Genomic DNA, 27,846 nt, shown 5'->3' with positions numbered 1-27,846 from the left:
ATTTTACAAAGTTTAAGATAAGTGGCAGGCTGGGAGAAGGTTTTTATAACACATAAGAGACAAAAGTTAGCATCTGGAATATATGAATAACATCTGCAATTTCTAAAAATCCAACACCCAAGCAGTCAAAAAATATGAAAAGTAGGTTTGCAGAAGGCTGCTGTGAGCATTAAGTTCACTGCTAAGTTTAAAGATCTTAGAGCAGGGTCCAGTTCAGAGGAAGTGCTCAGCAAATACTCTGTTGCAATTTTTAAAAATCTTTGAGGTATAACACACATCACATAGAACTCACCTGTCTGAAGTACAATTCAGTGATTTTTTAGTAAATGTACCAAGACAACCATCACCATAATCCAGCAATGGACTTTTTCCATCATCTCAAAAATTTCCATAGGCTTTAGTGATCTCGCTCCTGGTTCCCAAACCCCAGCCTCAGGGAAGCCTCACCTATGTCTGTCTGCAGGTTTTCTTTCTCTGGGTGTCTCGTAGAAACAGAATGATACCATAGGTGGTCTTTATGTCTGGAGTGTTAATTATTATGAATTTTGAAAATCAAATTGTCATTAAGCATTTTGAAAAAAAATGAAAAAAAGTTTTAGAGAAACCAGTAAACTGCATTTTCTTCAGCAGGGTGTTTATAATGTGGTTACGGATGTCAAGTGTGCGGGTCAGCTGGCTAAGCCAAGTTGAGGATGTGTGACAGCGAGAGCTTAAGTATTGGAATCAAGTAAAGAGGCAGACAGAGGGCTGATTCCAAAGGACTGCTTCGCCTTCCTAGAGGGAGCTGGGGGTTTTCTAGGATTGCCGGGACTGGACAGGGTGGGGGCAGAGAGTCCGCATCTCACCAGCTGGGCTGGTGCAATGTGGCTTCCGGACCAGATCAGGCCTCTTCATGGGGCCCATGTTCAGAAAATGGTGGCTGAGCACCCCCGTGGGTGGGGATTTTATTGTGCAAATGGCTATTAGGTGGCTGAAGTCTTCTCTGCGCATGCTTGAGCCAGAATGCGTGCCTGGCCCTTCTCTAAACAGCCCTAAAGAGTTTTATGGGTTTGTCCCAATAATTCACATTCGCCTGCGAGCCTTCTGCCTTTTTAGGTGACAAGGTCAACTCAGTTATGACATCACGAAGGAAAATTTTACCAGTGTAAGTGGATTAAACAAACAAACAGCTCCCTATGTTCTTTTTTTTTTTTTTTTAAAGATTTATTTTTATTTATTTATTTATACAAGCACTGGGTGCAGTCAGAAGCGCGGGAGGTGAGAGAATCAGGCAGAAGGACCGAAGCACCGCTGAGGGAGCAGCGGGTGGCAGGAGAGGTCTGCGCGCCATGCGGGACCCTCCTCCGGTGGCCGGGGAGCAGCCGGGGATCGAACCGGCGCTGCAGAGGCTGCGGGCAGCTTCACAACCCAGCGCTCAACCGATGCGCCACCGGGGAGGCCCCAGCTCCCTATGTTCTTTGAGAACAAGCTGTGACCCAGTTCAGATCCCCCAAACCTGGAACTCGCCTCAGTCCCAGCATCACTTCCTCCCAGAGCCGCACACTTGGGGCGGGCACTTCAGGCTTCTCTGAAGGGGGACTCTTCGCAGAACAAGACAAGTGTGTCTTGTCTCTTCCCTTTCCCAGCAAAGGAAACAATTTGCTTTGCAGCTTCTCTTTCTCTCTCTCTCTCTTTAAATACGTAAACAGGGTGCTGGAAGGTTGGGGAGTCGGGGATGAAGTTTAACTGCGCTACTCCAGAGGCTTAGTCTGCTCTCAGGTCATTCGTAGTCTGAACCTGTGTGCAGCCCAAGCCAACGTCTGAGAAAAGGTGTGTGTGACCTCAAGGGGAGAGAGAGAGAAGTTTCTTGAAGGGCCAGGCCCATCTGGGGAGCCTGCCTCCTCAGCTGCCCATCTCTCCTCCGTGGGCCCCTCACGGGGGTCTTTGTGCCCGTGAGTTGCACCCTGCCTGCTCCCTGCAGAAAGCTCTGTCTTCCCGACTCAGAGACCCACCCCCAGGCCATCCTGCCTGTCCCCTTCTCAGGGTGCAGCCCCAGGGGAACGAGTGATGGGCACTTGGGAACAGTGCCTCCCCCCGGAATTTTCCTAGGGAAGCTGATGATGCCACCAATTTTTGTTTCTGCTTCAGATGAGTTAAAAAACAAAACTGTGTGTGAAGACCAAGAGCTGAAACTGCACTGTCACGAGTCCAAGTATCTCAACATCTACTCAGCGACCTACGGCAGAAAGACCCAGGAGCGGGAGGTCTGTGCCTCGGAGGCGGAGTGGCTCCCCCCCTTTGGTAGGTGTTCTTAGGTGGCAGTGAAAAGATGCAGTCTGGGTGCCTGAGGGCCCCACTCCCTAGGGAAAGGGGCCATACCTGGATTACAGGGAGGCCACATGGGCCTGCCTCCTCTGCCCCATGCTCCCCAGCCCTCTGTTCTTCAGTCATCCACATGGAGTAGCTATTGAGCGCCTACTGTATGCAGGGCCCTGCTGCAGGCTTGAGGAAGTCATCAGTGACAGACACAGGGTCTGCATGGAGCTGCTCTTCCAGCAGTGAACAAAAAGAAAATGAATAGTAATCATGCTGATATGTCATATAGCACGTGTGGGTAAGAGCTAAGGAGCAAAGCACACCAGGAAGGCAGGTAGGAGGCTGGGGCTGCTGCGGAGTTGCAGATTTATGGACAGCGTAGGGAGTGGGCCACAAATACCTGGGAAGGTGTCCAGGTAGAATGAACAGCTGGGCTGGAAGCAGTGTGATCGGCGTCCAGAAGAGCTTACGAGGCTTCGTATTGGAGGTGTGGACTCATGGACCTGCTCGCCCACCATCGCAGTTGCTCCAGTTATGAGTCAGGGTGTTCCAGAGAGACAGCCCAACAGGAGCACATTCCCACTTATGACGGGGTACCGGCCCATAAACTCACGGTGAGCTGAAAGAAAGAGAAGTCGGAAGTGCCATTTCTAGAATACTCTGTGAGCTGTGGTTGCCCAGACTCATCTCACACAAAGCCTATTCTCGTGGTCCAGATCTCAAACGCAGATGGACATTTTGTAGACACGATGGGATGCAAATCGCAAAGCGATAATCAGAAAACATGGGCCACACGGTGCACTGTTGAGTGTTGCTTGTCTACACCCCTGCAGCTGCCCCTCACCCCCACCCCAGCATCACAAGACAGTGTTATATTGACTGTCACCACCCAGGAGAGGATTAAAATTCAAAATTTGAAGGCGGGTTTTTGCTGAATGCATGTGGTTTCCATCGTAAAGTTGAAACATCGTATGTGGAGCCGTGGTAGGATGGGGACCGTCTGTGTGTACATATATCTGTATGTGCATTTAAAGAGAGAACAAAAGATGGATTTTGTGAAGTTGGTTCATGTGCCTGTGGTTGGTCATCTGGAGGCCAGGCTGCAAACTGAAGAAGCTGATGTTCAGTCTGGAATCTGGATTCCACAGGCCCACAGGCAGAATTTCTGTGTTGCCATCAGAAGGAAAAGTTCCTTTTCAGGAAACTTGTCTTTGTCATAAGACCTGCAACTGACTGGTTGGGTGCACCCACACACCATAGAGCTGCTTCTCTTAGAGACTATTGACTTAGATATAGTTGCAGGTTAAAAGCATGCACAGCAACACCGAGGTTTGTGTTTGGCCAAACAACTGGGCAGCAGGGCCAAAATGGCACATGAAATTAACCATCATGCACGCAGGCAGGGGTGGAGAAATGGCCTCTGTCCACCTCCTTATTCCACGAGGGGACAGACAATGCTGGGAAACAGCCCAAGGGAGCGTGCATTTTCCTCATTAAAATCTGAAGTGAGCTTCTTAGTATATGAAATTGCTGTGGTTCATTGATGGACCACGTGTAAAATTGCACACTAGTTCGTTAGTTATCAAAAGAAATTCAAATGCACACGTGGTATCTTGGACCTGAAAACAACAACAACAAAAAAGAGCAGATCGTGACCTGGCCACGCAGGCAACCGTCAGGTGAGATTGCAGCTCACGTGGCATGGGTGCCAGTGAAGCCCTCGCCTGCGTGTTCGGTGGGGGGAGCAGGGGCAGAGGCAGGGCCCTGGCAGACCCCTGAGGCAGCTGAAGTGGGCATCCAGATGCCCTTTTACCCCCTAAATTTTCATTGATTTGCTATTAGTTTACATAACTGTATGCCCTGGGGAGCACACCATCACCCCACCTCCCTCCTGGCAATGTCCCTGCCTTTTTTTTTTTTTAAATGACATTTCTTTTCTTTTTTTTTTGGAAGATTTATTTAATGGAAGGGTGAGAGGATTCACCAGAGACAGAGCAGGGAACAGAACAGGCAGAATGATGAAATATACAGCTGAGGGGAGCAGCGGGCGGCAGGAGAGGTATGCTGCGCCATGTGGGACCCTTGCTGACTGGCTGGTATCGAACCTGCACTGCAGAGGCTGCGGACAGCTTCACAGTGCAGTGCTCAACCACCTGCGCCACCAGGGAGGCCCTTTTATTTTTTAAAAGATTTATTTATTTATACAAGAACTGGGGTACAGTCAGAGGCATAGGAGGGTGAGAGGACTCACCAGAGACAGAGTGGGGAGCAGAACAGGCAGATGGACTGAAGACACTGCTGAGGGGAGCAGCGGGAAGGTGCTCAGCAATTTTAGTGCAGTGATGTGTGTGGACCCATGCTGTTCAAGCCCCAGCTGTTCAAGCTCAACTGTATTAGGATTCTTGTTATTGTTTAACAGAGCTGTAATAACATTGAACAAATGAGAAAAAGATGCAGCCGCACATTTTACCCATCAAAGAAAAGATTTTTCTTTCTTGGGATCTCTGGTGTTGAGCCCAGAACAGTTTTACGTAATGACAATTCTAAAGCAGTTGAACTTGAGCTTGATTTTTTTCTCCTCTAACTTTATATCAAGCCTGTTTTACCACCTGGCCCATAAAATCCTAACCATGTCAATCACTTCCTACTATTTTGTTAAAGGATCTAGTATGTAATTTACTTAGTCACTCCCAAGTGGCTAGGTATTTTTCGTTATTTCTGATTTTCAAATATTTTAAATAACGTATCATAAACTTATGCCTGTGTCCTTTATTCCCCCTTCTGGATTATTTCCTTGGGATAAATTCCTAGAAATTTCATATAAAAGAAAACTTAAACATTTACGATTCTTCATATGCATCATGCGTTCTTTCCAAAATCTTTTTGTTCTAATTTATATGTTTAAACAATGATGTATAGTTGTGGGCTTCCCTGCAACTGGCCACGTTATATTGAATATTTGTTTTTAATGGGTATAAAATGATCTTTCTATATATCTTTTATTTGCCTGTGAATGTTAATGACCTTGAACGTTTCCCCATGTTTTTTTAGTTATACTGGATATCATGTCTCTAGCCTTTGTCCTTTCCTTTTTTTCTGTTCAGATCTTATTTTTTCCCATAAATTTTTATGAGTAATGGAATAGAGATAGTAGCCCTTTACTTTTTTTTTTTTTTTTCCGATGTAAATACCCCTCCTCCACCCCAGGATCTTTTTTCTGAACTTAGTTTGCATTGGGGACATTCTGTGTGCTCATGTGTAGGACAAGGTCAAGAGAAAGGAGCTGAGTGGTGGTGAAGAGGGAGACGCCCTCGTGGAAGTCAGGGTGTATGTGAGACCCCTCTCTCACCCCTGCATTCATGGTGTGGTGCTGTCAACCTTCCATAAACATCCTCAGGGCTGCCTGAGACCTGCAGTAGCTACTCCCCTAGCAGGACCGAAGTTCTGGGCATCCCTAAGGGTGTGGGGGTGTTCACACCTGTCCTCTGGCCAGAGCCAGGCAGCCTCATGTCAGTGTGCCCTGCCCTGGGCTGGCCCCATCTGGGATGTATCAGGGCAGGGGAGACAGTCACACACCACACCCTGGCCTTGAACAATGTGCTGCACTTTCCCCCATCATCATACACAGAAAATGACATTCGTATGGCCGGGCGCAAAAGGGAGGTGCTGTTCAATGCCAAAATCAATGGTCTTGGGGCACACCAGGAGCCTGAAGGGAAACAGCCCGTATGTTTGTGTCCATTTCCTGTTTTGTTTTGATATTTTTTATTTTGAGATAACATTAGTTACAACACTGTACATTTTCTCACCACACTGTCTAACAAATGTCCATTCATCATCCCCTACCAACCAATGAACCCCTTCTACACATTCCCTCACACCTCCTACCCCTCTGCTAGCCACTCTGCTATCAGAGTCTAAGCGCTTATTTTTGTTTTCTTTACATTCCATAAATGAGTGAAGTCTTCCAGTATTTGTGTTTCTCCTTCTGGCTTATTTCACTTGGCATAATCCCTACAAGGTCCATCCATGTTGTCACAAACTCACGCCAGGATGACCAGCGAATGAAAGGAAGGACACATAGGATGGTGACCGAGCCCAGTGCGAGACCATCTTCAAAAAGCAACACACAGGATCAAATGCAGGTAGACCTGGTATCTTCTCATAAAGGTGCTGACCCAGAGCCATTTCTGGAAGATCTAGCGAGTTGGATCCGTTGAAACATGTGCTTCATCTAGTGGAAGTGATGCCGAAGGAAAGGATGAAAGGGAACCATCATCGATTATCGTTGGGGCCAAACGATGCAGTGAAATGGCATCTTAACACAAGAAGAAGGTCGTGAGCTTCCCACAGACCTGGGCCTGTTCTTGGAAAGCAGGGCCCCAGAAAGTTCCCCTGGCTGGGTGTCCACCCTGGCACATCACATCCTGTCGCACTTAGATTTTCTGGGTGGGCTCCAGGGACTCTTCTGTTTGCTTAATAAGTGAATGAGAAACCCACACAATGGATCTCCGAGGCTGGCTCGGGCCATCCCAAGGCCAAGTGTGGGCAGGCCTGGACTGTTCAGCCAAAGATCAAGGTGCCAGGGGTTCCTGCTGCCAAGACAGAGTCACTTAGGAGCAGCAGCCTAATTATCTAAATAAACACAGGTTGTAAAGAGCGATTAACTTCAGTTTCGATGTTAAACAGTGGCCAAAAAAATGAAATAGTTGAATATCTTGTTATCACATGTATTGGGGGTGGAGGGTAGTTTGCCAGGAAGAGAGGGTGCTAAGAAAATCAGCCTGGGAGGGAAATAACCACTTAAAAAAAATCCTGCAAACGGATCAGAACTCAGAGTCAACAAGGATATGGTCCAACCTAATTACCTTGGGGCCCTTCCTGAAAGCTGACTGGGGGTTCTTCCCCTCTCCCCAAGATACACTTGGCTCCAGGGTGACTCAGGAGCACACCAGCTGCCTCTGCAAACCTGCTGGTCACAAGCCCTCCTGGCCTGGGTGTCCATGGATTGTGGGAATCTTCTGTGTAAATGGGAATCTTCTTTTTTCTTCTGTTATCCTGGAAGCATATGGCACAGGTCATAAGAAAATGTGAATTTCTAAAGGCACGCATGCAACTCTGGAAGGAGAGCTTGCCGTGTGCCATGGGAATCCAGTGGGTGTCAACTTAGAAATAATCAGACCCATGATATACTCATGGAAGCGGTTGAGAACAGGGGTCCTGAGTCAGGTCCACACCCAGATGTGGACAGGGCAGGGTCAGGGCAGAGGGGAGGTTTATAGGATCTGGCAGGGGAGCGACCAAACTCGGCTTAGGTGATTTGTTTGAAATGTTTGGTTAGCAGGAATCTTCAAACAGAATGCAACCAGGTGGGTCCTTCGTAACCACAGCAGGTGACCCTTCTGTGTCTTTGCTAATCATCAGTTGCAGGGAAAAGGGTGTTGAGATTCTTTCATGATCATTGGAAGGAGAAATCAGTAAGTGGGTGTTTTCCATAGTAGCCAGTGGGGAGCTGAGCTGGGCTGCTTACGTTACACCCAGACATCTCAACAAGATGGAGCCTGTTTGACTCAAAGTAAGTCCCACAGTGGGTTGGGGGTAGAAATCAGTTGGGTCTATGGATCCATGTAGAAGAACCAGTACCTTCATGACGTGAGCCTTCTTTTCCATGAACATGACTAGAGTGTTCCTGCTCCTTCCATCCCGTGTTCTTCCACTCATTCAAAGCTTTCTCTCATGCTACCACCCTCTAAATTCCCTCCATCCCTTCTCCTTCTCCATTGTTAATAATAACTGATACTTACAGTATGGTGGGCAGTGTTTTAAGCCTTTTATGAAAAGCTATTAATTTAATCATCACAATTAAGCCATGGTATTTTAATTGTGGTTGAAGCAACTCATAGCACATACAATTTACCACCTTAATCATTTCTAAGTGCAGGTCAGTGATAATATGTATATTTACATGGTTGTGCAATCATCACCACCCTCCATCTCCAGAACTTTCTTATCTTGCAAAACCAAAACTCTGTCCCCATTAAACCACAACTCCCTATTCCCCCTCCCCGGCCTCTGGCAAACATTCTACTCTTTAAAATTTTTTATTCCAGTAACATTGGTTGTCAACATTATATAGGTTTCAGGTGTGCATTCTGCTTTCTGTCTCTGGATTTGACTGCCCTAGGAGCCTCAAAGGAGTGGAATTGTACAGAATTTGCACTTTCTGTCTGGCTTCTTTCAGTTAGTATAGTGGCCTCAAGTTTCATCCATGTTGTAGTGTGTATGTGAGCATTTGCTACCTTTTAAAGGCTGTATAATATTCCATTTAGGTCTGCCTCTACCTCATTTTGTTTGTCCATTCACTGATAGACACTAAAGTTGCTCCCACCTCTTGGCTGTTGTGACTAGTGCTGCAGTGCACTTGGATGTGAAGCTGGGCACTTCCTGTTGCTTCTGGATCTGTCTGAGTACTTCTTGCACCTCACATCCACCTGTTGTTCACCCATGAACCCCACTGCTGATTTGCCCCTTCTGCTCTCTTTCTGAGTAATCTATTTAAAGATCTCTTGTTCTGAGCAGCTGTCTCAAATGCCTGGTGGTGAGAGTATGAGAAGTCACAGAGTTTCATAAGCAATGGAGGTGATCTCCTTACCATCATATTAGTCTTGTGGCTGGAAGGGAGGCAGTAGCTGGGGAACTGCGAGTAGGGTGGGTGCCTGGCCAGGGCATCAGATTGGGAGGAGGAGGGAGCCGAGGCTTCTGGTTGGGTTTCCCTGGAAGATTCAGTACCTGTCACAGAGAGCCAGGATTAGGAGAGGGGTGTTTAGTTGGGTCACTTGGGTGTCTGGGAGGTTAGAAAGATGTGATGAATTCTGTCTAGACATGAGATGTCGGAGGTTCTGGGAAGAGAGCGAGGTCAGTCTGTGCTGAAAGTGGATTCCAAGGAACAACCAGAGCTGGAAGGAAGGATGGGGCCCTGGCTCTTGGAGGCTCAGGGTGGATGCAGGGTCCAGGTGGAGCACAGAGGTGGAAGAAGAGAGGCAGGCTGAGGAGGGAGCACACTTTGGATGAGCAGGTCTGCAGAGGACTCTGGAGTAGAGGGGTCACAGAAAGTAGGGAGAAGGGCACCAGGGAGCCAAGGTCAGTGAAGAATCCCTCAACAATAGTGTTCAGGCACCCAGAGTTCCCCAGTTGGGCAAGGATGAAGGCCGGCTCCCATCTCAGACTGGACAGTAGAAGGGCCCATGGTCAGAGGGAGGGGATCCGCCAGGGCTTGTATGGACAGAAGCCTGTTGAGGATGGAGATGAGTGAGGGGGCGCACGGGGAGGACATAGAAGACCCTTTTAGAAGTCTGGCTGGAGGAAAGAGAGAAGGCTGGAGGAAGGTGTGAGATTTGGGAAATGCAGGGGGGGTATTTTAAAAAATAGGGGCAGATGGCACAAGAAACGTCGGTAAACAGGGTTCCCTGCCTCTGTGCCCCCACCCTGCACAGCCTGGGGCTGGCCGGGCAGAGCCTCCCACGGGCATTTCCACATCTGAAATTTCTCTTTAAAAGTCCCTCCCAGCTGAAATGCGGAACAGTGTTTGTTTTTTATACAAATTTATCATCTTGTCCTCCAAGCTGCCTACACTTCCTGGTTCCCTCTCTTCCTGGCAAAGGCACCTCAGTCCCTCCCAGGCTGAAAGGCTGAATCTTCTTTGATCTCTGCTGGACGCCCAGATTGCAGAGCTCAGCGTCCAAACCCCCAAATGCTGAGACTCACATCCTGCTGCTCTCTCGTTTCTGGACGGCACCTGCCTGGGCGTTCTCTTACCTACAAATTGATTCTATATATTCTTTCTCTCTCTCTTCTTTCTCTCTTCCTCTTGATTCCCCTTTCTCTTTCTCTCCCCCTCTTCCCCTCCCTTTTCTGCTTGTTTCTGTCTACCTTTCTTTTTGCTGTCTCTCCCTTGCTCCCCCATATATGGTCATAGATACACACATCTGTAGACATACATGCAATGGAAGCAAACTTTTATATATTAGAGAATAGCCTGATGTACGTATAATATGTAATACAGTGTTACATACACGTGATCAACAGCCCACCTCCCAGGGTCGTTGGGACGTGTAAATCCACACACGCGACGTCACGTTAGCTGCTATTGTGGGGAGACGCTGCTGCGAGGTCCCTAAGTCCTCTCCTCCTCTACCCCCTGCTCCTCAAGCCCTGAACTCCTCCCTGTGGTTCATGGGGACTGTAACTGAGATGAGAAAGCATCCATTGTAAAAACAAAATGAAGAATGATGTAAAAAATATATAAAAAATAAAAATTATTAAAATTTTAAAAAATAAATGAAAAATAAAATCACTTCCAAACGGGTCTCCCATTTGCTTCTCTCTCCCAGGGCACCCCACACTGTCCCCCAGGACATCCCCAGGCCCTGGGGCTTCAGCAAAGCACTCACAGTGACCTCAGTCCTCCAGCTGGCTTTCCCTGCTCATTTTGGGTGGCATATCCCTGCCACACCCACTTTTCTGGCCGGGGGTCGGCCCCTTGCACCCTCAGGTGTGCTCTGGCCTCTGGCCTGGTGTCTGTGCTTCTCGCGCCTGCCTCTGCCCAGTTCACGTCCTTGTCTCCTGAGTCTGTCTTGACCTCCAGGCTTCTCAGCCAGCTCCTGTCTTGGCCTTGCCCAGACCCCTCACTCTCACTAGTTCCGCATTGTTGGGCACGGGTGGTCCCTGCGGGCCTTGTCTCTCCAGCACCTGCTCGCCCTCCAAGGCAGGGTCGCCTCCTGACAGCGTGTGGTGCAGAGCCTCATGGGGCTCAGTTAACTCTCACTGATGGCAGGACGGTGCTCCAGGTGCTGAGAAGCATGCCTGAGAGTTTGGTGGTTCATTTGACTCATTCATTCGTTCATTGTTACTCACTGGGCTTCTACTATGGACTAGTCTGGTAATAATCCTGCCCTCACAGCACCAATGTTCATGTAGAGGAGACAGATTCTCAAAATAAACATAAAATAATTCAAATCATGGTATGGGTCATCACAGAAATAAGAGTCTTCATTCAAGGTTGTATGTATGTTGCCTATTCCGTGTGCAAGACTAGTTATATAATTTGCAGGACCCCACAAAATGTGTAAATTGTGCAAAATGGAAATGTATGGCTCGCTGCTCAAAAATATAGAAGAACTTCAACAGCAGGCCCCGAATCAAGGCAAGGGCCCTTCCAGCACACGCCCAGGATCCTGCTCTGCATGTGGGTGTCCTCGTGATACAGAAGATCAGTGGAGAAATGATTTCCCCTGGATTCAAGTTCTGATTTGGCACATTTCTTTATATAACATAGCACAAGCCGTGAGGTGCCCATATATGGGGTGCATGTATGTAAAGTTCTTGTTCTTCCCTCTTCTCAGACTGTCTGTCGTACTCGGCGGTGCATGTCCTGTCCCGGAGGTGCTACGGGAAGCAGAGGTGCAAAGTCATGGTCAACAATCACCATTTCAGAAGCCCCTGTCTGCCGGGAGTGAAAAAATACCTCACTGTCACCTATGCCTGCGGTAAGACCCCGCGCTCGGGAGGCTGCTGGAAAACCCCCTTTTTGGGCAGTGTGATCAAGTGAACAGAAGAAGTTTGCAGGCAACTTTGGCCAAACAGCCCTCTTCCTAAAATAGAACTGTCATACCGAGTATGCTAGATTCCTTTTTCCTACCCTTTATTTTCATTTGTGACATTCGTATAAGATAAGCCCTAGAATTTTCCATAATTGAAATTTGCCCTTTTAGCAATCAGATAGGTGGCACATGAGTAAGAAAAATTACGCAAACAGGATAAAATTGACGTCACTGAAAATAGCAAATTTAATCTGGTTCTTGGGAGGCTCAAAAATTTACTGCTATGCCCTTTGAGTTGACAGTTGTATTTGGCTCCTAGTTTACCTTTCAGTCCTGCTTTTATGCCCTGAGTGACAGGGCTGTCTATGCTGCCAACAGCTGTGTCTCTACCTACCCACAGCGTTCAGTCCACAGTTCAAAATGCTGACCCTAACACGATTTTAAATGTTACATGACACCATCACTGTTTTCTGTGTGTCTTCAAATAATACAACAAAATGCCTGGTTCCTGAGATCCCACCCAGCTTTATAAGTAGCTTTTTAAGTAGCTTTATAAAGCTACTTAAAAGCGAATCAGCAGCAAATTCTCTGAGGGTCCTGTGGATTTCCACTTTGTAATCCTGAGAGGTAGACTTTTTTTTTAAGCCTAAAAGCAAAGGTAGAGCAAAGTCTAACTAACCATCATTGAAGAGTTCAGTGCCAGTACTCATGAAAACTGCTCCCTGCACCGCCCGCCCCCCTCCGGAGGCTCAGCTAACCCTTGTCCTTTTTATTTTAATAACAGCTTTACTGAAGTATGATTCACAGATCTTACAATTCACCTGTGAAAGCATACAAATACATGGTTTCAATATAGTCGCGGAATGGGGCCACTCTCACCACAATTAAAAAGCATTCTCGTCATCCCAAAAAGTTGCTTCCAAGCCACCCGTCCCCCACCCACCAGTCCACTTTCTGTCTTTATGGATTTGCTTCTTTGAGACATTTCACATAAATGGAGTTCTACAGTATGTGGTTCTTTGTGACCAGGTTCTTCACATGCACATATTTTAAAGGTTTATATATGTAGCAGCGTGTGTCAGCACTTGGTTCTTTTTATGAGTGAGTAATAGTCCCTGAGTCCCCTGCACTTCCTGCTTTCTATGTCCTGAGCTAAAAATGTTGTCCTCTATACTATCACAGCTGTGGTAGGCACAATTGTGAAGTAACTACACAAATGTATTCCCCAAGTAATAGCACCACACTTGCGTCCAGGGAGCAGGATTGTACCGTAAGTTCTCACTTAACCACAGGTTTGGGAAACTGTGACTTTAAAAAGTGAAACTACATCCCTTCAACAGTGGTGGGGACATATTGTTTTCCCATCAAAGGTTTAGTGAGATGGCTTTGGACAAAATGAGTTCTCAAAGAACCTGCTGGGTTTGTTCTCTGAGTCTTTATTGCTGTTCCTACATTGAAGCAGTAGTGGGTGGCATCTGGCCCATTTTGGCTGAGGTCCCCATAAAGGCGCGTAGACCTGAAGTTCTGTCACTTCAGGCCTCTCTAGCTGAATGTGGAAGGACTTCAGCCTGCAAATAAAAATTTCCATATGTGCTCTTGAGGGGGGCAGGAGCAATTACTGAGCTGTGACTCCTTAGCTGGGAGAACTGGGCATTCAGGGCATTCAGGGCCTGGAGATGGGGTCACATGTCCCAGCTGAAGCTGCTTCTCCCTCATTCACAAATTCAGCATATTCTGGGAAAGTGCTGTAGCTCAGAAGTTGTGCCAGGTGCCAAGGATTTGGTCGTTAAAAAAAAGACATGGTTCTTGCATGCATGGAATTAACAGTCCAGGAGGAGTAAGAGGCATTAAACAATGAAGCCAACAATCAGTTGTCACCCCTTGTGATGAATGCTGCTGCAGAATGCGGGATGCCATGCAGGAGGATGATGGTGGAAGGGCCCGAGTTTTGCTTGTGGGATGTGGCTGGCGAAATCTTCCAAACAGAACCTTCCTCAGGGAAGAGCTTGCAGCTGGGTGGGTAGGAGAAGCATGGGTGAGGGGAAGATGGCCCTGCAGGGGGCTGGGACCAGATCCCATAGGGGCTGGGAAGGGCTGCCAGGCAGACCACCTTCTTTAGAGCCATGGCCACCCCACAGCCCTAGATGATTTTTACATTTTAGTTCTAACAACATAAAATCCTTCCATCCTGCTATCTTTTTTTTTTAAGATTTATTTATTTATACAAGAACCAGGGTACAAGCCAGATGTGCAGGAGGGTGAGAGGATTCACCAGAGCCAGAGCGGGGAGCAGAACAGGCAGAAGGACCGAAGTACACTGCTGAGGGGAGCAGCGGACGAGACAGGAGAGGTCTGCTCGCCATGTGGGTATCTCCGAGGCTGGCGGGGATCGAACCCGCACTGCAGAGGCTGCAGCAGCTTCACAGCGCTGCGCTCAACCTCCTGTGCCCAGAGAGGCCCCATCTTGCTATCTTAATGCCCGTTTCTAACAGCAAGATATCTAATTGGCTGTACTGGGGTCAGGTCACCTCTCCTCTGATCAGCTATACTCAGAAACCCTGTGACCTGATTCTAAAATGTGGCCAGGAGGGGCTGAGCCACGCTCCTGCTAGAGATCTAGCTCTGCCAGCCCAGGAGACACCCCCTGAGGATGGAGGGAAGCCACATGGGAGGAGATGACCCAGCCTGCGGGGCAGGGGTCACTGACAGCTCACCCTTGTTGCAGAATATTCTGGAGGGGAGCTCCTGCATGTCTGAAAGTTGTTGGCCTTCATGGGGCATGAACCATCCTCACATCGAGCTGAACCCCAGGTATTAGTGAGCCCCTGTTACCCGCCAGCCTCGGAGGTAGGCAGGCAGGGAAGTGGCAGCAGGCAGGCAGGTGTCCTGTCCTCACAGGCTATGGGGTAGAAAGTGCTGAGTTCCAGGCTCAGGGACTGGGGACCAAGAGGGCTTCCCAGGGGGAGTGGAGACTGAGGAGTCAGCAGCATGCTGGGGTGGAGGGAAGGGGCAGGGGCAGCATATGCTGGAGCAGGGCAGGGCAGGTATGGTTCACCTTAGGCAAACCTAAGGGCATCAGGCTCAGGGGCATCATCAATTTGCAATTTAAAAAGGACACTCCCTATTTTATAGAGCTGCCTTTAATCTGGGCTGTGTTCCTTCTGGAAGCCTCTAGGCTGGGCTGAGCTTTTCAGCATCTTTGCTTCCCTCAGGGGAATGATTCAGGCTGCAGCCCTTTGCTTTCCTGCTCAGCATGGTGGTGAGAGCCGGGGTGCAGCCATCCAGGGCTCCGCTGGGGTTTCACTCTGCTCCTTCTCTAGTGCATCTTCCGGAGCCTCAGACTTGAGCAGAATTAGTACTTTTACATTGCAGTAACGCTGCATGGAACATGATGGAGGCTTCCGGGGTGCATCCCTGTGACTCACCGCGTATATTTACTGCCTGGAGTTCACCCCTCTGAGCCCAGGTCTGCCCTTCACCTTACACTTGACCCCTTTTACCCGATTTACCCTCCTTCCCTCCCCTTTTGGGGACCACTAGTTTGATCTCAGTGTCCACGTATTTATTTTTGTTTTACTGAGCCCATTTGTTTCTTTTTAAAATTACTTGATTTTTAACTGAGGTAACATTGGGGTGACCCCATCAGCTGTTACCCCCACAGTGCGTCCACCACCAGCCCATGCAGGCTCCAGCGTCTGAGGTTCCTTAAAGTCTGTGCGGAAGGCTCTGGCTGGAGGCCTCCTGCTCTGGCTTCCCCCTCCCTTTTCTTCCCTGCTCCTCGGCCTCCCCCATCCCCTCTTCCTGATTTATTCAGGAAAAAATAATTTATTCAGGAAAAAATAATTCAAGGTGACCTTGCCTAAGTGTAATGGCCGCTGAAGTCCCTCAGATTTGCCACTCTGCGCAGACTGGAGAGGCGTCTCCGAGCAAGGTCTCTGGCGTTAGTATGACCCCATAGCAGAATCCTTTATCCAGTTCCTAAAGGCCCGGGGCTCCACAGGAGCTGGTTGGCCTCTGGCTCTTCTGGGGCTGTCCCTCAGAGGCTCCGTCTTCTGTGTGCTGGGTGGGAGTCGCTCTGTCCTCCACGGTCACCTTGAGCCTCGCTCCAGGCAGGCCCAGGCCCAGGCTTAGGAGCTTCTCCAGGAATAGGGGCTGGGGATGGTTTTCGCAGGTGTCTCTCTTGGAGAGGGATGGGTTTGTGGGATGCTTATAAATGGCACCTCACTCCCCGAATCAGTTTGAAACAAGGAGCTACAAGAACCTGCCAGGGGCGTGGATACCGGTTGCCATCTTCAAGGTCCCGAAAGACTCTCCCGATAGCAGAGCCATTTTCAGGTAGGGAATAAATGGGCGTGTTTCCTGGCGTGAGCCGGCATCAGGTGCAGACAGTTTGATCCTGCGTGCCACTCTCAGGCAACGCTGTCCCCACAGCCCTTCCCTGCCAGCTTCCTTTCTCCATCTGTTAGCTCTCTGCATGTGCAGAGACACAGGCCCAATCTTGAAGACAAGCAAAGAGATGGACTTGAGGAAGGAGCATCTCTCCTGGTAGCGAGGCTTAACTCCTGCCCAGGAATTGGGGCCTCCTCTTCATCCTCCTTGAATGCAGAAGTGATGGGGAAGCTGTGGCATCAGAAAGCATGTGCAGCAGAATGGCTAGGCTTCCTGGGGGGCTGTCATACTCTGGGTCAACCCCTGGGGGTGGGGTGGGGCCCTGGACACGGCCGCCCCCTCTACCAGAGCCACCCTGATGCAGTGACCCTTCCGGCTGGTGGTGCCCAAGTCTCCAGCACGTGGAAAACTCACAAGTTAGGAATGTTCCCTGGCTCTCGGTCCTGGGACATCCCCTGAATGATTTAGTTCAGCACTCAGAGAAGGGAAATGAGGTTTGCTGTGCTCAAGAGTCTTACTGGCTTTTTTTTTTTTTTTTGATTGGTGCGGTTGACCTTGCATGGTTTGCTTTGGCCTGACTTCCATTTCCTGTTGCCACTTCTCCCAGATACCAGCTGAGCTAGAGAACAAACAAAACGAGCAGTTTGCTGCAGCAAAAATATTTGCTTTCCTCTCCCTCCTCCCAGCGGACCACATGCACTGGGGCCGCAGAAGTCTTGCTCTGCTGTCTGCTGTGCTCACGCCGTCCTCGGTGCCCCCCTCCCTGGACCCTGATGGCTTATTCTTGCGTCTGCCCCACAGAATCTTTCACCACCTTTCAGAAAAGCCTATCGTGCTGCCCTGCTCGTCTCATCTTTCCATAATCCTTTCTAATAAAACTGAGAGGATAACTCTAGACAGAGTCCTAGAATTCTCTGCAGCTTATCACGGGGTCAGTGAGGCAAAATACTCTGGGTAAAAAGCAGAACGGCACTGGGAGGGGCCGGCCTGCTCTCAACTCGAATGACTTGAGTTGGTGACAGTCGATCTTTCCACCATCCCTGGGGGGTTCACATTCAGGGTTAGCAGCACGACTGAGCGTGACTTACATATCTTAAAATTCACCTGTTTAGAGTATAAACAGTCCAGCGATTTCTAGTGAATTTCCACAGCTGGAAGACCATCACCACACACCCGTTTTAAAACACTTCTTTGATTCCCCCAAGTTCCTTTGTGCCCATTCTCACCCTGGTTTTAGGTTGCCCCAAATCTGCCTTCTGTCTCTCAATAGTAACTTTCCTGATTATTTCATGGAGGTGAATCATGCACGGAATGATCTTTGGTGATGGGCTTATTCAACTGAGTGTAATGTGTTTGAAGTTCACCCTCTTGGAACATGTACAGTCTTTTGCTCCTTTTAATTACTAAATTGTTTTTAGTACAATTGTATTTAGTGCCTGGACACACCAGGTCTTGTTGATTTGATGTCTGTCCATGTTTTTTTTAATCCTGCAAAATGGGCCTAAAATTGTACACTGCTGGGTAATTGGGTGCTCATACAGGTGGGTGTATCTGGCAACCAGAGGGAGTGACTCGTGACTGATTTGAAAATTGATTTATCTCACCTACATTTAGCATTGTACTTTTTATTAAGTGGATAAAGCATTTAAAAACCTTTCTTTTTGGCTTTTAGTTCCCAAGAACATTCTCACGGCGATCGATCCAGCCATTGCTAATAGTGTAAAACCTTCTTTGAAGGAGAAAGATGGTGAACATGGTAATTTTTATGGTTTACTACCAGCATTTCTCTTTAAGGAAAGGTCAGTGACCCCAGTGAATGATCTCAGTGGGGTGCACTTTGGTTAGAATCAAGGGGGTGGGGTTGGAGCTCTGAGCTCCCATCTTATGCGTGACCAGGGGTCCCAGAGCTGGGCCAACATTTTGTTCTGAATTTTAATTATAAGAAGAGTGAATCCTCCTTCCGTTTCTCTCTTGCTTCCTAAAAGAGAAATCACTTCAAAAAAGAGATCTGCTAGGAAATAAATTCGGGGTTCCTGGATAATGTGATGACCTCCTGGCACCGTTTTCCTTGGATTTTTACTGGACTTTTGTAAATAGGGGGCAGGAAGCTTTAGGTTCTTTTTTCTTTTTATCAAATCTCGAATGACATTCAGACCACTGGGGGTTTTGATAGAAATCGCAGAGGCCCTAACAAGCATCTATCTCAGAAAATGCACTTTGGGTGGGGAGAGTTTGATTTTGTGTTGCTTGTATTACTTTATGAGATCTTTCCCTCTCAGTATAAAAGTCAAGTATGCTTGATCAGTCAAACACAGGAAAGCACCAGGAAATAGAAATCCCCAGGCTTGATGGAAACTGTCATCCTTAAAGTACATTCTTCTAGCTCACTGCTCCACCTTCCACCTCTGACCATTTCAGACCCACTTTTCTTTCTCCCAGGGTTCCTCCTGCCCCCATCCGTGGATATCCTGGTCCCCCTGGAGTGGAGACCTGAGACTCTGCCCCTTCTGACCTTCCCAGGGGCTCCCTGAACCCCTGGCTGCCCCATCAGGAGCTTGCTAAGCTCCAGCACAGCAGCTGAAGCAGGTATCTGAAACCAGATCTGTGCTGTGCTTGGCTGCTATTGCCCCAGAAGTAGCCCAGCACAACCTCTCTCCATAATGTCTTATTTGTGGTCACCAGAGCAAAGTAGCCCTGTGGTTAAGTGAGACCTTGCTAAGCACGATGGAAACCATCGCCTTTAGGATGGGAACATACATGTGTTCCCTTCTGCAGTAGGATGGATGAAGGGCACCTTAAGTTGTTGCAACCAACAAGTTTTAGTATTTCTAAATCCTTTTCATCACCTAATAGTTTCAGGGATGACTTACTATAGGTCCTTCCTGGCCTAGTCTTCTGTAACAACCCATTTGTTTGATTTCCATGGCTTTTTATTTATTATGGCAATCCTGGTTTAGGAGCGAAAGGCTCCTGTGAAGAGCTGTGATTAATTGGTCTTGCATTTTTTTTTTTTTTTTAATGAAACAGTTATAAACTTTGACCCAAGCAGACCACATGTTCCGAGGAAAGATGGAGTCATTGTTAGCAACTCTCTGGCAGCCTTTGCCTACATCAGAGGTAAGTTCATGAATCAAAGCTTCTTACAATGCTATGGGCTAACTAAAATCTTACTAACAAATGCACTCAGGAAGATAAAGAAGGTGATTTTACATTTGACATGGCAACTACAGCGTCTAAGATCTGGAAACACAGAGGTCTGAATTCTGTTCCAATCCCCACCAGACTGCCGACCGGGGAGCCACCCCAGCAGAACCATCAAGGGAGGCAGCAAACCCTCCAAGTCAAGCATTGTAGGAGTTGGGCTCGCGGTAAAAGTAGGAACCTGAGAAATGTACTTCCCAGCTCTAAAATCTGGGAAGGGCACAGGATTCTTGAATTCCACCCTGGCTGGAAGAAAATTGAACCAGAAGATCATTTAGTCAACAAGCAGGTCATGCCCTGCGAAGGCAGAGTCCCTTTCTGAGTCACCATTGTTACTTGCCAGGTTGCCAAGGTTTCTCTGGATAATCTTCCCCTCCAGGGTCCATCAGCCTCAACCCTCTTAATTAGCGGAGCCCGAATGGCTCATCCTGAGGCGCTGATGCCTGCCATCTGTGCTCACCACCCTCTGCGCACCGGCGAGAGACCGAATTTTTGGAATGTCGACCCTGCAAGTTTCAGCAGTGCCTCCCTGGCTGTTCAGGGAAAACAGCACCCCGAGACCTTCTGTGAAGTGCACGTTAATAAAGCAATACAGTGTGACTCCCCGAGGCTGACAGGAGCTGGGGTCTTAGGGAGTCAGCCTTCCTCCAGGGAAAATAAAGGTTTAAGGAGATATCTGGACACCGGAGACAGAGAGGACAGCCTTCCCACCTCCCTCTGCGTCTCTGCTGTGTGGTGATTAGTTTTCTCTGAGAATCGCCTCTTTTCTAGCCCCTCTCATTTCTATTTCTTGCTGTTTATGGTAACTGTTGATGTTAAAAAATGGAAGGATTCTTACAGTCAAAAGCATGCCCCTATTTTCAAGGTCCCTAGAAAGCCCGTTGGCGGAAAGCTCTGAGAAGTCTTCAAGCAGAATAACCATCAAAGAGGAGTGAGGATGAATCACTTACCGAGGCTGCGGCCTCAAGGGCCTTGTCCCTCCCTCGCAACAGCTGTCGGTCAGCTTGGCCGCCGTGATGAGTTAGCGTATTCAGCGCGGCTTCAAGAACAGAAACTTTTTGGCCCACAGTTCTGCAGGCTGCAAGTTCAAAGTCAAAGTGCTGGTGGATCAGGAGTCTGGGGAGAGCTCCCTTCTTGGCGTGTGGACAACTACCTTCTCCCTTTGCCCTCCTGTGGCAGAAAGGGAGAGAGAGGAAGCTCCCTGGTGTGTCTCCTTCCAAGAACACTAGCCTTATTGCTTGGGGTCCCACGCTGACCCCCTTCACCTCAATTACCTCCTGTAGGGGCAGGAAGGCACAAAACAGGTTTTCTATGACCCGAGCAGATGGGTAAAGGAGAGTCCTAGAGCCCTCGGTGGCTTTTCAGGCTATTATTGAGCTTTGACCAGGTGCACGGCAGGCAGGGGTGCTGAGGGGCCCAGAGGCTGGCAGGCCTCCCAGCCCTGGGCGAATCTTCATCCTTTATGAGCTCTCTGGTGGTCTTGTTCTCTCGTTCTGCCTCTCTCTATTCTCTCCTCCTGCTCTCTTATGCTGGTTGCCCGTGATGCCGCTTTTATGAGCCCAGTCTCTCAGCCCAGGTGCACCCACCTGCGCATGCCCACGCCCCACTCCAGGTGCCCGTCATCAGGCATGCGTTCAGGACCGCAGGGATCCATCATCAGTGCCAATGGCGGGAGGGCAGAAAGCCTGAGAATCACTTACCCTACACCTCCTTACAGTTCCAGCTCCAGAGACAGCCATGTTGGGCATCAGGGCTTCCACATATGAATTTTGGGGAGCACAAGTCAGTCCATAACTACAAAGCTAAGAGAAGGGGTGCTGATCCCCCATTCTGCATGTAGGGAAGCGAGTGTCAGAGTTGCTGAGCTGTTTCTATGGACACAGCTTGGCCAGCGGCAGGGCCAGAACTCAACTCAGCAGGCCCAAGACCTGCGCTTGGCTTTCTCCAGGCAAGAAGTAAACCCGCTAGAATCTTGAGGATCGGGAACCTCTTCACCTCCAGTTGTCTGTATTAGCTCCTGCTCCACCCCGTCTGCCCCTCACACCCAGAAACCAAAGGAGGGATGGATGCACTTAGTGCCGCCCTCTCCACTCGTTGTTACGCACCTCCTGGCAGGAGTTTGTCGTCTCAATTACTGGCACGCCCCGGTGCCTGGGACAGTGCGGCCGGCCTCAGTGGTTGTATCAGGGGGTGGCTGTATCGCATGGCCACGTGGCGAGTCCACGTGAGCTGCCCTCCCCTTGTTAGCACCCGTGGTTACTATTTATAGGTATTCAGTTTTAAAGAAATTTAAGGATTTGATGGGCTGTTATTTGGTTTTATTGAAGGATGTTTAGTTGCATTTATCTCCAGAAGTCACCATGGGGAAGCCCTCTGGAGGAGAGGCGGCCGTAGCAGCAGCAAATAGTCGACTGAGTGACTCCAGAGGGACATTTCCCCAGGCCGGCCTCAGGTGGCCCTGATGCAGCCATGTGCACATGAGGGAGAGGGAGACTGACATCAGGAGTTGTGAATGTTGACAACAGACATCAGCGAACAGACATGGGAAGGCCCAAGGGTCCCGGATGAGTTTTCTCATCAAACGACCTACAAAGTCTTAGGAGGATTTGCATTTACCCTCGTCTCAATAATACAGACTTCTTGAATTTGTTCTAGAATTTAGATCATGGGCCCGAAGAAGCTCATAGAAAAGTTTGAAATTAGAGAAATGGAAATGGTGTGTGTGTGTGAGAGGAGTGTGTGTATGGGGTGTGTGTATGAGTTATGTGTGTGGTATGTTAGTGTGTGTGAGGAGTGTATGTGTGATGTGGGGGGTGTGTGGAGTAGGGTGGTATGAGGGCATGATGTGGGGGGGTGGTATGTAGTGAGGTGTGTGGTGAAGGGTGGCATGTGTATGTGTGTGGGGTGTGTGTGGGGGTGTTGGAGATTCCCAGAGGTGGTGTGTAGCTACTCAGTGAGGGCCATGTGCCCCAGCAGTCCATGCCTGAGGAGTCTCGCTCGTCTGACTGTCCCCTTCCAACTTAGTGTCTTATTCACACAGACATGCCTCTCTGGCCTAACATTGCTGCCCCTGCCCCTACCACTTGGCACACACAAGTCTTCATCTCCCTTGCTGTGGACTTTCAGGGTATGCGGGGTAACCAGGGCCCTGGGTGAGCAAGCAGAGTTGGGGAGGCATCACTGTCTTATATGAAGAGAACTCTAGGCTATCAGACAAACCCACACTGAGACAGACGCGTAACACATTCCAGAGTCAGTCACACGATCCTGCCAGGGAGGACGATTAGAAATCAGCGCTGCCTTGTCACCAAGGTGTGGCTTCTGATGTGTTCCCACGGTCTCCAGTCTGAGGTCCATGACCCAAAGTTACAGTCACACTGAGTGCTGTCAGCCCGGGCCCTGTCCCACACTCCCCCTGATGCTGCCCCCACCACGGAACCCCCTCTCGCCTTGTTTGTGTCAGCGGCTCCAGGGGCCTGAAGCCATGGCCACCTTTGTGCGATTCCTGAGGACTGAAATTAAAGTCCTTCCGCTGGCCTGTGATGAACAAGGCTAAATTTAGAACAATACCACAACAATTTAGTGTGAAGGGCCTGTTGACCCTTAAGAAGAATGACCCTTTTATTTTTTCAGAATATAAAATAGAATAAAGGGTCACAAATGCCTCATGTAGCCCAGATGATTCTAGAAGACAGATGGGTGCCCTTATAGGGGCAGCTGCAGAGTGCACGGGTGGGCTGGGTCCAGCCACGTGATGCTTGGGCTCAGTGAAATGGCTGCTCACCCCAAGGTTCCATCTAATTGACATCTGGCAACTCTGTGACTTCAGAAGAGTCGGTGTGAGTGACAAGGGAACCTTGTGCCCATGGGCTCCCCAAAGTTGCCTGTGTTCTCGGTCCTTGATGGCGGGATCTAATGGCCTTGACATGCACATGCCTCTCTCTCTATTCTCTCCTCCTGCTCTTTTACGCCGGTTCCCCATGATGCCACTTTTATAAGCCCAGTCTCTCAGTCCAGGTGCACCCACCTATGCATGCCCACACCCCACTCCAGGGGTCCGTCATCAGGCATGCGTTCAGGACCACAGGGATCCATCATCAATGCCAATGGCGGGAGGGCAGGGGGCATGCCTGAGCCAAGAGGCACTGTGTCTGATGAGTAAGAGCTGATAGCAAGAGAATCCAGACCTTCACCTGCTGGGGGAAGTGGGGAGAGGAAAATGCAATTGACATCATGGAGTCCCCACCCACAGCGCACTGAGCCTGGCTTTTTGGTCCATGACCGCGCCCTTTGCCTGCACTGGAACGTCTTATGTCATGCTTGCTCTTTGGCACTGGGGTTCGGCAGAGAACCAGACAGGTCAGGCCCTGCCTGCGTGGAGTTTGCATTCTATAGGGTGTGACTGAGAATGTCCCAGTGATGGGGTGATGGGGACCAGGCCTCCTTGGCTGAGGGTAGAGCACACAACGGCTGGATCAAGAGGGAAGAAAGAACCTTCCAGGGAGAAGGATCAGCATGTGCAAAAGCACCGAGGTGCAGAGTCATCTGGCCCCTGTGAGGACAGTGAGATAGAAAGGGACGAGGGTTTGGAGGTAAACTGGGGAGGGTGGTGGGGCCAGGGTCAGCGTGTCCTTTGTAGCTTACGAAGGTGGGGGGACCAGTTATAGATATGAAGTGGGACAGGAATGGGATCCAATTCATGTGCATTTTAAAAACAATTACAATAGCCACACTGGGGAGATGGAGAAAAGAGTGTTATCGTCCCTGCTTTTCAGATAAATTCACTAGATCAAGTGACACTTAATGAAAGTGAAAGCAGAAGGGGGCAGGTGACCCCAGAGGCATTTTGAGAGGAGGGAATGAGAAGCCGCCTGAGGAGATACAAAGATTTGGGGCCAGAGAAACACAATTCAAGACCCTAGTAAGATACTGTTTTGTACTCAAAAGAAAGGCAGGAAGAAAAGGTTCTTTAACCCACCTGCCTGGGGCAAAGCCAGATCTTGAACCCTCCTCTCAGAAAGGACAGTTCACCTGCTCCCCCCCACCAACAGCCTCTCAGGAGAGGGGAGGAGGAGGTGAGAATTGTTTTCCAGAAGCGCAAGCAGCATGGAATGCTTGTCTGTTCTGGCCATGTCCTGACTGTAGAACTTGGAAAGGTCACAAATGGGTGGACTCAGTTTCCCCACCCACCGTGCTCCTCACTGGGGCTGACGGAGGTGAGAGCTGCAGGCATGGCTGCTGACGGGGCTCAGAGTTATGCTTTCCACGGAGTAGGAGGGGTGGATGCGACTGCACGCGGGTAGGATGGACTGGCGTGCTCAGCAGCTGGGGGGGCGGGTGGGGATGGGGTGCAGCAGGGGGAGGGGCGAGGGTGTTTAGAGCCAAGTCAGGGCAGGAGCCACTCCCAGCAGAGGCTTCGATGTGCTGGGGGAGCAGGGGGGAGGGCTGGCCCGTCAGAGCTCATCAGCATCGTCAGGTCTGAAGGCTTAATGATTTCATCCCACATCGCAGTGTCTCCCAGTCCCCAGCCACTCCCAGAAGAGAAACTAGCCGTCTCTTCTCTCCAGAGGCCACACGTCTCTGTTCCACCAGCTCTGCACAATACCTTGACCTTGGCAACAGTATGTGGCTCTTAGTAGCCTGCAGCCAACTCACTGCCCACCCTGGCTACATCCGTCTTGAGTGAAGACTCTTCTGTGTCTTAAGGAGAGCGAGGCCGTCGTCCAGCGGGGGCCGCAGCCACAAAGGACACCATGTCGGGGACGGTGACCCCACAGAGGACTTGAGCTGCGAGTGAAGACAGTTGAGTGGGGAGGCTCAGTTTTCAAGACCATGACTCGTCCTTCTTAGCTCTGTCCCGCCAGATGGCCGCGGCTGGGCGCCTCGGCTGCACGTGAACTTTAACTTAACGCCTGGAACTTCGAAAGTCCAGTCTGGATCTCTGGGGAAGGACAGAGGCAGCGAAGACAGAGTCTTCTTTATTCCAGGGCAGTGAATGTGGAGGCGATGAGCCTGGAGGGGGTGCCTTCAGTTGAGAGGTGCTGAGCCGATGCTGTGGATCCCCACACGTGGTCCCTACAAGTAGCTCACAGTCATGGCTCCCTGGAAAGTGCTAACACCTCAAGGGGTACACAGCTAAAAAATGGCACATTGTTCTTTCTGCCTGGGAGTAATGTAAGGATTAAATATATGTAAGGATCTAGACCAGCCTACACAGTACGAATCAGCATCATTTTGGGCCTCCCTGGTGGCACAAGGGGTTAAGACGCAACCTATGAAACTGTCTGCAGTCTCTGCAGCACGAGTTCGTTCCCCGGCCGGCCAGAGAGCTACCCACATGGCGCAGCAGACCTCTCCTGTCTCGCCCGCTGCTCCCCTCAGCAGTGTACTTGGGTCAATCTGCCTGTTCTGTTCCCTGCTCTGTCTCTGGTGGATCCTCTCACCCACTACACCTCTGGCCTGTACCCCAGGTCTTGTATGCATAAATAAATAAATCTTTAAAAACAAAACCAAATCAGCATCATTTCTAGTTCTATTATCATTATATAATCATTTGGCTGTAGGGAAAACTGCCAGAACTTTTATTTATATGTATTTTTTAATTTGGGCCTCCCCGGTGGCACAGCGGTTGAGCGCTGGGTTGCGAAGCTGCCCGCGGCCTCTGCGGCGCCGGTTCGATCCCCGGCTGCTCCCCGGCCACCGGAGGAGGGTCCCACATGGCGCGCAGACCTCTCCTGCCGCCCGCTGCTCCCCTCAGCAGTGTACTTCGGTCCTTCTGCCTGCTCTGCTCCCCGCTCTGGCTCTGGTGAATTCTCTCACCCTCCCGCGCTTCTGACTGTACCCAGTGCATGTATAAACAAAACAAAACAAACAAATAAATAAATAAATAAAACATGCCTCTATTAAAAAAAAAAAAAAAAAAAGAAATTAAGTTTGGCCAACATCTACTCTATTAGTACTTACATTCATACTCATATGCATTTTTATTTCTACATTAATTTTGCATACTCTACTACAACTAATAGCTAATAGTTTATTGAGCATTTGCTATGTGCCAGTGAATGTTCTGAGGGTTGTACAGGAGTTAACTCATCTGGTCATAACAATTCTGTAACAGGAAGCTACTCTTAGCTTCCTGTTGAGGCAAGTGGGCACAGAGAGGTTGTGTAACTTACCTGGAGTCACAGAGCTAGTAAATGGCAGGTCTGAGTTTGAACTCAGAGATCTAGCTTCCGAGCTCCTCTGCTATGTGTCCTCTCATATGCATATATTGACCATATATGCTCAAAACCTTTATTTGTTTAAATCAATGTCTGTGTGTCGGTGGGGGCTGGAGGAGGGGGGAGGTTTATATGACCAGTTAAGTGTGGACAGTCTCAAAGATGCTGCCTATTTCTGTGGGATTTGCATGGGTGCAGACCGATGGCTCCTGACTTGTTCTCTTGCTTCCATAGCCCACCCGGAGAGAGCTGCCCTGCTGTTTGTGTCCAGTGTCTGCATCGGGCTGGCACTCACATTGTGTGCCTTGGTCATCCGAGTGTCCTGCACCAAGGATTTCCAGGATCTGCAGCTAGTGCGGGAGCACCTGGTGCCAGAAAGTGACAAGGCCCAGGAGGATAGTGAAGATGAAGAGGGGGAAGAGGACTCCTCTGACTCTGATTTACCAGGGGAACTGTCGGGGTTCTGTAGGACTTCCTATCCTGTCTACAATTCCATTGAAGCTGCAGAGCTAGCAGAAAGGATTGAGCGCAGGGAGCAAATCATCCAGGAAATATGGATGAACAGTGGCTTGGACACTTCGCTCCCAAGAAACATAGGCCAATTCTACTGAAAACCAGATGCATCTTGATGGCTTCACACTTTCTCAAGAGGGAAGGATCCCAAATGCCTCTCTGTTTCTGTTTCACTTGTACCTTCTATGAAGGAGAATTTGTCATGACATCCAATACTGGTGAAGCCAGAGATTTATTATGAAAAGGACATTTGAAACTGTTTACAGCACGTTTTAAAATAAATTCAGAGGGAAGAAGCCTATTTTCTGTGTTTATTTAAATTCATGCCCAGACGTTAACATAATTAGAGTTCACATTCATTGAGCCCAGGCACTGTTCTCGCTGCGTGTCATGAAGTCAGTCAGTTCATCCCACGACGGCGCATGAGAAAGTGCCGTCACCGCGTACACTGAAAATCCCGCTGTATCAGAAAGTGCTAGTGACGTGCAGGATGGCAATCCCATGCTCATCCCTGTGCGTTGACTGGGGTGGATTTTAATCATTTACATCATTTATTGAGAGCACTATGTGGCAAATTTTTTCTTAGGGCAAGAGCATAAACACTTCAGACATTGTGAGTGACGCCGAAA

The 27,846-nt window shown here is 49.2% G+C and overlaps 1 protein-coding gene across 2 annotated transcripts in view; it reads left to right on the top strand.

Annotated features, from left to right (window-relative positions):
• EVA1C (eva-1 homolog C) overlaps positions 1-27,509 on the top strand; it is a 66,357-nt gene extending 38,848 nt beyond the window's left edge. For both annotated transcript variants that reach the window (XM_037525031.2, XM_054700309.1), the window contains 5 exons: positions 2,128-2,280; positions 11,697-11,840; positions 17,956-18,039; positions 19,311-19,400; positions 26,939-27,509. In XM_037525031.2, coding sequence (XP_037380928.1) covers positions 2,128-2,280; positions 11,697-11,840; positions 17,956-18,039; positions 19,311-19,400; positions 26,939-27,315 — 848 coding nt within the window. In that variant the 3' untranslated portion in view covers positions 27,316-27,509. The remainder of the gene's footprint in view (positions 1-2,127; positions 2,281-11,696; positions 11,841-17,955; positions 18,040-19,310; positions 19,401-26,938) is intronic.
• Positions 27,510-27,846: the final 337 nt, after the last annotated feature.

This window comes from Talpa occidentalis, unplaced genomic scaffold (genome assembly GCF_014898055.3).
Source record: "Talpa occidentalis isolate TD23 unplaced genomic scaffold, MPIMG_talOcc4v2.1 talOcc4.4, whole genome shotgun sequence".
Taxonomy (NCBI): Eukaryota; Metazoa; Chordata; class Mammalia; order Eulipotyphla; family Talpidae; genus Talpa; species Talpa occidentalis.
Note: the sequence above shows the minus strand (reverse complement) of the source record. Positions and strands in the feature narration are given on the sequence as shown.